The sequence below is a fragment of the Euprymna scolopes genome, chromosome 46 (genome assembly GCF_053919585.1).
Source record: "Euprymna scolopes isolate OS-2025 chromosome 46, ASM5391958v1, whole genome shotgun sequence".
NCBI lineage: Eukaryota > Metazoa > Mollusca > Cephalopoda > Sepiida > Sepiolidae > Euprymna > Euprymna scolopes.
Window position 1 is genome coordinate 121,773,940 of NC_136527.1, and position 10,750 is coordinate 121,784,689.

Here is a 10,750-nt window from a genome sequence, read left to right on the forward strand (position 1 = left end):
TTGGGTTTGTATTACTGTACACATAGATTCGAAAAAGTTGTAAAAAAAAACAAATATATAACAAATAAATGTTATCAAAGGCAAGATAAGTTACTTTTCTACCAAACTGGATATATTTTTCGTGTTTTTATTCAATGTAACATATTTATTCAGCTCGAAAAACATACAGTGTTTACCGATGTATTGGAAAATTCAAGATGGTGTCTGATTCTCTCTTTAACACGGTAAGTTTGGGAAAAGGTGTTATAAATAATAAAAAAAACAAACTATACACAATACTATTAAAACCCCGCCGAATATATGTCAACCTATGTCACGGTAACATATATTAAGCGAGTTTTTAACAGTATTTTATCCGGTTTTTTATTTATAACACTTTTTCCCAAACTTACCGTGTTAAAGAGAGAATCAGACGCCATCTTGAATTTTCCAATACATCGGTAAACACTGTATGTTTTTCGAGCTGAATAAACATGTTACATTGAATAAAAACACGAAAAATATATCCAGTTTGGTAGAAAAGTAACTTATCTTGCTTTTGATAACATTTATTTGTTATATATTTGTTTTTTTTTACAACTTTTTCGAATCTATGTGTAGAGTAATACAAACCCAAAACTTTTCTCTTATTTTTTTTCTTTTTTAACTAAAATATGCAAACCAGACTCGTCGTGGTCAAATGTCGGAACATTTTTTGGCAGCTCTGAGATTTTTACTTTACACCGGCTTTTATTTGCACCAGGACGGTTCTTTTTCCGTTACGCCGAAATTTACTAAAGAAACTCAAACAAGCATTAATTATTAACAAAAAAATTATTTAAACTTGATAAAAAACAAATAAAAAATAAAATTCGTCACATTTAACTAATGAACGGACATTTTTACACGAGGAACAAAATAATGATTACACCGTCTTACGATAACCTAAATTCATTGTTCTTTGGTAGTTGATTTTCTTTTTAAATAATTTCACGTTTAAATCGTGTTTTTCATCTTTTAATTTTGATTCTTTTATATTTTCATATATTTTATTTCTTAATGAATTGAACACACAAAACAAAAGTTGTTTCAATTTACTAAAGAAATCATAAAAAACAAAACAAATTTTATATTTTGAACACAAAAGAAGAAAAAAAAACGAATTCATCCACATTTTTTTTCTATTGAATTCCTGGAATAAAAGGTAAGTTGTTTTTTCTAATTCAATAACTTTTAAAAAAATAATTTTAAACATTAAAAACATTTATTTTTATTTCAATCCAATAAAAAATTATTCAAAAACTACGAAAACTCATTGAGTTGAACAACTGTTATTGTATAGACTACAAATGTTGGTTTAATCTAAACTTTGCGTTCCGAGTGTGTTAAATCTTCACTGTCTACTCTTTGACATCTAAGAAAAAAGCAATTTTACCCAATTTTCCGAAAAAGGTTCTTTTACCTATAAATAACATTCCACTAGATGAATTTTCATAATTTTTAAACATATTACTATTTTCGAGATTACAATGTAATAATGTTTTTGCTTAAAACGACATATTTTTAAAATGAATCTATCGATTGAAACACTTTTTATAATTCATTCAGATAACGCATTCCACGTGTTAATCACTCGGCACAGGAAAGAGTATTTCCACTTGTTGAATCTTGATTAATGTTTGAATAACTTCTTGGAATGACATGTTCTCAGTACAATCTTTATCATATATCAAGAACTAGCCATCTTGTTTTATATACAATCATTCTGACTTGGTGTATTTTTCACGATTATCTCACATCCTTCAATATTGTATTCTTTTAAAGTCCTTTCATATCTCATATGTTTTGGGTTATTTTTTTAATTTTTTTATTCCATTTTCACCCCCCAAAAAAGGCACAGTGCCACTTTAATGTAGGGGGCTACTATTAGAGACATAAGTTGCAGGGATACAATGTAAGGAGTTGAGCACCGAAACGTCTGTTCACATTACACTTAAGCTGCTACATGTCAATACAGTTGGGAAAGCAGGAATTCGGAAGGGAGTTCCAAAGTCTGACAGTTCTAGAGTAGTTCTATTAGAGTAGAAGGCTTTCTTACATCTAGGGATCTCTACTGTGTAGGGGTGAGATTTTGCTGCTTGTCAGGTTTGTCAGGAGTATTTATGTTGAGGGGGTACAAGGGCTTGTAGTTTGTCAGAGCATTTACCATAAAAATACTTGTAGAACAGGGAGAGGGATGCAACATTACATCGAGGGGACAGAGGTTGAAACTTTGATGACAGGAGCTATCACATTGCCGACTCTCTTTTGAACCGTTTCAATGAGCGAGAGTCTAGTAGATGCATCAGCCAAAATATGACAACAGTACTCCATACATGTGCGAATGGGGGCCTTGTAGAAATACAGGATACTTTCAGGCATAAGTAGCTTTCTAGCATGATAGAGAGAGCCCACCTTCTTCACAGCAGTCTTGGCAATGCTCTCAATGTATTTGTTCCAACTCATGTTCCCTGTGAACGTTAGTCCGAGGAATTTGAAGGAAGTACTTTCAGGTAATGTATCTTTAGTCATAGCTGTTGGTGGTTGAAAAGGTTTCTTGTAGTTATTGAAGGAAACAAGCTTAGTCTTGGCATCATTGAATGTGACCATCCATTTTTGTCCCCATTCTGCTACAGATTGGAGGTCTTCCTCTAGTGTTTTGCCATTTCTCTAGATATGTGTTCATTTGTGTTCCCCTCATGCCTGTTAAAGAGCATGGTGTTATCAGCAAATTTCCTGTAGTGTAATGTGGTAAATTATCTTTCATTAATGTTGATTCTATCTTTCAATTCATCTAATTTATCTTTAAGCTTCTTTCCTTTAATAATTACTAGAAACTTTCTCAACCAGCAATAACTATGGCTAAAGATACATTAACTGCAAGAGCATTGTCAAGGCTGCTGCAAAAAAGGTGAGCTCTCTTTCTTGCTAGAAAGTTACAATATAATAAAAAGCTTAACAAAAAAGGTGATCTCTCTTTCGTGCTAGAAAGTTACAATATAATAAAAAGCTTAACAAAAAAGGTGATCTCTCTTTCGTGCTAGAAAGTTACAATATAATAAAAAGCTTAACAAAAAAGGTGATCTCTCTTTCGTGCTAGAAAGTTACAATATAATAAAAAGCTTAACAAAAAAGGTGAGCTCTCTTTCGTGCTAGAAAGTTACAATATAATAAAAAGCTTAACAAAGAAGGTGAGCTCTCTTTCCTGCTACAAAGTTACAATGTAATAAAAAGCTTAACAGTCAGCTGGAGGAAAAATATTAATAATCGAGGACTAAGCTCCTTTCCTTTAATATTTAGAAAAAAATCATCTAATTTATTATTAAACTTCTTTCTTTTAATAATTAAAAGACACCTGCTCAACCACCAATAGCTATGCCTAATGAGACATTACCTGAAAGTAATTTGTTCAAACTCCTTAGCTTAACGTTCACATGGAACATGAGTTTGAACAGATATATTGAGAGCATTTCCATTCATACATTTGAAGCTTCATAAATCAAAAACAAAAAAGTGACAGCTCAAAAATGTTAGGGACCCTGTCTAAGCTAATGCACACTTCATAATGTATTTTTATTACGTGGAAAGGAAATCGTCTTCATAGATAAAATATTGATGGGACACAAAAGACCGAATTATCAAAACTGTTCCTGTCTGATTAGTGTTATCGTTGATCTAATTGTATTCCTCAATTCACTGTTCAGTTATCTTGTTATAATGCATCATCATCGTCCAGTCGGACCTAAGGGACTAAATCTATGTGGGAACACAAAGTATTATTTTTATTAATTAATTTATTTTTTGTGAATTACTCGGCCGGGCAAATTGTTCCTCGTTATATATAATAATCAATCGAGAATTGATTCTAAAATAATTTATACACAATCTGCATAAATTAAAATATCATGTTTAAGCGTATTTTGTATTGTACGACCGGACAGTGTCAGGCTATCAGCTAGTATATATATGTACACATACACACACACACACACACACACACACACATATATATATATATATATATATATATATATATATATATATATATATATATATATATATATATATATAACCGATCTTTGTTTTGCATTTTAGTATTCCTCAATTCACTGTTCAGTTATCTCGTTATAATGCATCATCGCAGATCAAACTAATTTTCTAGCAGGGTTGAGAAAACCACATTCTTTCAATGTTCTAAAATTGAAAGAAGAGGAAATAGTCTTCACACAAATTGCCTAGTTCAAGATCAAACTAATTTTCTAGCAGGATTTTAACAAATGCTGATGGGAGAGAACAGACTGTGTTGTCAGATTAGGGTTATCGTTCATCTCATAAAGATTAAGGTAAATAAATCTCATAAAGATTAAGGTAAATAAATCTCATAAAGATTAAGGTAAATAAATATATGCTGCCTTTTTATTCTCGTTCATCTCATTAAGATTAAGGTAAATAAACCTCATTAAGATTAAGGTAAATAAACCTCATTAAGATTAAGGTAAATAAATCTCATTAAGATTAAGGTAAATAAATCTCGTTGAGATTAAGGTAAATAAATCTCATTAAGAGTAAGGTAAATAAATATATGCTGCCTTTTTATTCTTGTTAATACTTATATCAAGTAGCTTTGTACATAGTCTTTAGTCTTTCTGTATAAACAATTGACAAATTAATGGTATTGAAACGGATTTTAAAAACTCAATATGATATCAAGCTTAAACGTATGGGCGGAACCTATTAGATTAAAAACTGTTTTTAACCTTTTGTCTAAGATGATTATTATATTATTTACAGCAATACTCAATGAATATGCAAATGTAAACGTCCAGGATAGTCGCAGTCCAAAGTAATTTTCTAGCAGGGTTGAGAAAACCCACATACTTGCAAGAAGTCTTTTAATGTTCTGAAATTATTTGCTAATGTATTTGACAATTAGTAAACTAAAAATGTGTTCATACCAATATTTAAAGACAGATGAAACATTAACAGACTTATAAGTTAAGCACGTGTAGTTACAAATAATCTTTATATTCAGATGAATTAGAGGTGAGTGGATACATTCCCTTAAACAAATGTAGATGGAATAATAGGATTGACAAATATAAGAAAAAACGTATGAATGAATAAAAATAGAAATATATAGAATATCATTGTAGCTTTTTCAACCAAATTATTTTCTTTTGGGGTACAAACAACCAAACATTAAGAATATGTTTCAATATTTTTGATAATGTTGCATATTTATATATCAGTTATAATAATTTTGCATATTTATATATCAGTTATACGTACGTGTTTGAAGAAAGCAAAAACGTGTATGCACTAAATACTTTTCGGGTAGACATGGTAATTTAATTTCACTGCTACATTAAGATATATATATATATATATATATATATATTGTATATATCAATATATCTTTTCTCACTATGATGAAAATCATATCAAAACAATAAATAATAGTTTAACTAGATAATAACTTGAGCAATATTGTATCGACTTACTCTCTATTAAATTAATCTAAATATTCAATCTAATAATATTGACAACAATAAACAAACTAAATACTACTAGATGTCGTGGGTTCAATCTAATAATATTGATAATAAACAGAATACTAATATATGAATTCAAATACTAAAAATATTGAACTTCATTATTTTTTACAGATGTTCCCGATTGAACCCTATTTCAATTTTAATGGAGGATCATGATCTTCAAACATTAAGCTGTAAACAGTATATTAGTTTATTTGGAACACCCTAGCGACACCTGAACAATATTATTTAATGAATTTTGCTAAACAGTGGTGAAAACATAACACGACTTGAAGGTAATATGAATGTTTGTGAAAATGTGTGTAAAAATGTTCAAATATAAGGAATCAGAAAAGTTTAAAAGATACATATCTTTGAACAAATCCAATCTATAGAAACTCTAAAAATATCTTTTAGAAAAGCAACACCTTATGAACGATAAATTCTTTGCAATAGCATTTTAAAACTATTTCTTGGTTGAATTATATGATGAAGTAGGTAGATGTTTGTCATCTGTATAGTTCTGCATCCTCAGCTGAAAAAAATTAATAAGATAATTGAAATAAAAAGAATGCGTCTGTGGATATAATCTTTTTGCCAGATACGATTGAATAAAACATATAGGCACTCAGATTCGAAAAAGCATTTTTGTAAAGTGTGTGGATATTTTTGTGTATAATAAACTTGAATGAAATTATGAGAACCTACACTGGGGAAAAGCCATATTCTTGTGATGTGTGTGGATATTCTTGTTCTGCAAAATCAACGTTAGTGAAACATATGAGAACTCATACTGGGGAAAAGCCATATTCTTGTCAAGTGTGTGAATATTCTTGCGCTCTAAAATCGAATTTAGTGCGGCATATGAAAATTCATTCTGGGGAAAAGTCACATACTTGTGAAGTGTGTGGATATTCTTGTTCTGAAAAATCAACGTTAGTGATCCATATGAGAACCCACACTGGGGAAACCCCACATTCTTGTATTGTGTGTGGATATTCTTGTTCTGCACAATCAACGTTAGTGAGACATATGAGAAGTCACACTGGAGAAAAGCCATATTCTTGTCAAGTTTGTGAATATTCTTGTTCTCAAAAATCGAATTTAGAGAGCCATATAAAAACTCACACTGGAGAAAAACCACATTCTTGTGATGTGTGTCAATATTCTTGTTCTACAAAATCAACGTTAGTGACACATATGAGAACTCATAATGGGAAAAAGCCACATTCTTGTGATGTGTGTGGATATTCTTGTTCTGAAAAATTAACATTAGTACACCATATTAGAACTCATACTAGGGAAATGCCATATAGTTGTCAAGTTTGTGAATATTCTTGCTCTCAAAAATTGAATTTAGTGAGCCATATGAAAACTCATTCTGATGAAAAGCCACATTCTTGTGAAGTGTGTGGATATTCCTGTTCTGCAAAATCAACGTTAGTGAACCATATGAGAACTCACACTGGGGAAAAGCCATATTCTTGTCAAGTGTGTGAATATTCTTGCTCTCTAAAATCGAATTTAGTGAGCCATATGAAAACTCATTCTGGGGAAAAGCCATATTCTTGTCAAGTATGTGAATATTCTTGCTCTCAAAAATCCAAATTAGTGTGCCATATGAAAACTCACACTGGAGAAAAGCCACATTCTTGTGATGTGTGTGGATATTCTTGTTTAGCACAATCAACGTTAGTGAGACATATGAGAACTCACACAGGGGAAAAGCCACATTCTTGTGAATTTTGTGAATATTCTTGTTCTCACAAATCAGCCTTAGTGGAACATATGAGAAGACATACTGGAGAAAAGCCATATGCTTGTCAAGTTTGTAAATATTCTTCCACTTCAAAATCAGATTTAGTGAGACATGTCAGAACTCACACTGGGGAAAAGCCACATACTTGTCAAGTGTGTCAATATTCTTGTTCTGAAAAATCAAATTTAGTGCAACATATGAGAACTCATACTGGGGTAAATATCAGGACCTAAAAATGATCTAAAAACAACATGGTCTCTGAAAAAAATAAGCATTATGCCAGTTGCGACGGTAGCAATTGGCCTAATAAAAAAGAACCTTCAAAAATACTTAGAAGCAATCCCTGGAAGACCAAGCTGTAACGAAATACAAATAGCAGCCATAAAGGGAACAGCATCTATTCTTAAAAGAACCCTCGGATATAAATTTAAATTATAACAAAATCAAGTGTTAGCTCCAGGAAGGAGCCCCTTGATCTCTTCAAACTAACAAAAGGAAAATAAAAAAGGATAAAGCTACATGTCAAGTGTGTGGATATTTTTTTCTTGAAAGTCATACTTTGTAAAACTTATGGAAACTCATACTGGTTGTGGTTTCCTTAATTTCTGCGAACTTCGACTGAAGTAAACTAAAACAAAAGGAAAATCCACATTCGTGTCAAGTATGAACATTCTTGCTTTATAAGATCAGATTAAGTGATGGAATATCACACTAGATTTAGTGATGAAAGAATCCGAATTTTTGTCAAGTGTGTGGACATTCTTTTTCTGAAAAATCACATTTAATGAGCCATATGAGAACTCGCGAAAAACAAACCAATGCAGATGTTGTTACTTGATGGTCATTACATTGTTAATTGATGGCCATTACATTGTTAATTGATGGTCATTACATTGTTAATTGATGGTCATTACATTGTTAATTGATGGTCATTACATTGTTAATTGATGGTCATTATATTGTTAATTGATGTTCATTACATTGTTAATTGATGGTCATTACATTGTTAATTGATGTTCATTACATTGTTAATTGATGGTCCTTACATTGTTAATTGATGTTCATTACATTGTTAATTGAAGGTCATTACATTGTTAATTGATGTTCATTACATTGTTAATTGATGGTCATTACATTGTTAATTGATGTTCATTACATTGTTAATTGATGGTCCTTACATTGTTAATTGATGTTCATTACATTGTTAATTGAAGGTCATTACATTGTTAATTGATGTTCATTACATTGTTAATTGATGGTCATTACATTGTTAATTGATGTTCATTACATTGTTAATTGATGGTCATTACATTGTTAATTGATGGTCATTACATTGTTAATTGATGTTCATTACATTGTTAATTGATGTTCATTACATTGTTAATTGATGGTCCTTACATTGTTAATTGATGTTCATTACATTGTTAATTGAAGGTCATTACATTGTTAATTGATGTTCATTACATTGTTAATTGATGCTCATTACATTGTTAATTGATGGTCATTACATTGTTACTTGATGGTCATTATATTGTTAATTGATGTTCATTACATTGTTAATTGATGTTCATTACATTGTTAATTGATGGTCATTACATTGTTAATTGATGGTCATTACATTGTTAATTGATGGTCATTACATTGTTAATTGATGGTCATTACATTGTTACTTGATGGTCATTACATTGTTACTTGATGGTCATTATATTGTTAATTGATGTTCATTACATTGTTAATTGATGTTCATTACATTGTTAATTGATGGTCATTACATTGTTAATTGATGGTCATTACATTGTTAATTGATGCTCATTACATTGTTAATTGAGTGTCATTACATTGTTAATTGATGGTCATTACATTGTTAATTGATGGTCATTACATTGTTAATTGATGTTCATTACATTGTTAATTGAAGGTCATTACATTGTTACTTGATGTTCATTACATTGTTAATTGATGGTCATTACATTGTTAATTGATGGTCATTACATTGTTACTTGATGGTCATTACATTGTTACTTGATGGTCATTATATTGTTACTTGATGGTCATTATATTGTTAATTGATGTTCATTACATTGTTAATTGATGGTCATTACATTGTTACTTGATGGTCATTATATTGTTACTTGATGGTCATTACATTGTTACTTGATGGTCATTATATTGTTACTTGATGGTCATTACATTGTTAATTGATGGTCATTACATTGTTACTTGATGGTCATTACATTGTTACTTGATGGTCATTATATTGTTACTTGATGGTCATTATATTGTTAATTGATGTTCATTACATTGTTAATTGATGGTCATTACATTGTTAATTGATGGTCATTACATTGTTACTTGATGGTCATTACATTGTTACTTGATGGTCATTATATTGTTACTTGATGGTCATTATATTGTTAATTGATGTTCATTACATTGTTAATTGAAGGTCATTACATTGTTAATTGATGTTCATTACATTGTTAATTGATGCTCATTACATTGTTAATTGATGGTCATTACATTGTTAATTGATGTTCATTACATTGTTAATTGAAGGTCATTACATTGTTAATTGATGTTCATTACATTGTTAATTGATGTTCATTACATTGTTACTTGATGGTCATTACATTGTTAATTGATGGTCATTACATTGTTAATTGATGCTCATTACATTGTTAATTGAGTGTCATTACATTGTTAATTGATGCTCATTACATTGTTACTTGATGGTCATTACATTGTTACTTGATGGTCATTATATTGTTAATTGATGGTCATTACATTGTTAATTGATGGTCATTACATTGTTAATTGATGGTCATTACATTGTTAATTGATGCTCATTACATTGTTAATTGAGTGTCATTACATTGTTAATTGATGGTCATTACATTGTTACTTGATGGTCATTACATTGTTAATTGATGGTCATTATATTGTTAATTGATGTTCATTACATTGTTAATTGATGGTCATTACATTGTTAATTGATGGTCATTACATTGTTACTTGATGGTCATTATATTGTTTATTGATGTTCATTACATTGTTACTTGATGGTCATTATATTGTTAATTGATGTTCATTACATTGTTACTTGATGGTCATTACATTGTTAATTGATGTTCATTACATTGTTAATTGATGGTCATTACATTGTTAATTGATGGTCATTGTATTGTTAATTCATGGTCATTACACTGTTAATTCATGGTCATTACATTGTTAATTGATGGTCATTACACTGTTAATTGATGGTCATTACACTGTTAATTGATGGTCATTACATTGTTAATTGATGGTCATTACATTGTTAATTCATGGTCACAACATTGTTAATTCATGGTCATTACATTGTTAATTCATGGTCATTACACTGTTAATTGATGGTCATTACACTGTTAATTCATGGTCATTACATTGTTAATTCATTGTC

General features: G+C 30.0%; 1 protein-coding gene across 2 annotated transcripts; it reads left to right on the forward strand.

Annotated features, from left to right (window-relative positions):
* The first annotated feature begins 889 nt into the window (after window positions 1-889).
* Window positions 890-7,818, forward strand: LOC145270427 (uncharacterized). Of its 2 annotated transcripts, XM_080126069.1 has the most exons (3): window positions 890-1,183; window positions 5,685-5,824; window positions 5,970-7,818. In XM_080126069.1, exon 3 carries the CDS (start codon window positions 6,249-6,251, stop codon window positions 7,542-7,544), a length of 1,296 nt encoding a protein of 431 aa, XP_079982195.1. In that variant the 5' UTR covers window positions 890-1,183; window positions 5,685-5,824; window positions 5,970-6,248; the 3' UTR covers window positions 7,545-7,818. The 2 variants fall into 2 exon arrangements, with proteins under 2 accessions (XP_079982195.1, XP_079982194.1); XM_080126068.1 differs by having other exon boundaries at window positions 912-1,183; window positions 5,685-7,818.
* Window positions 7,819-10,750: the final 2,932 nt, after the last annotated feature.

Coding starts and splice junctions, on each gene's coding strand:
- LOC145270427 (XM_080126069.1), top strand. CDS start 6,249: ATGAGAACCTACACTGGGGAAAAGCCATATTCTTGTGATGTGTGTGGA.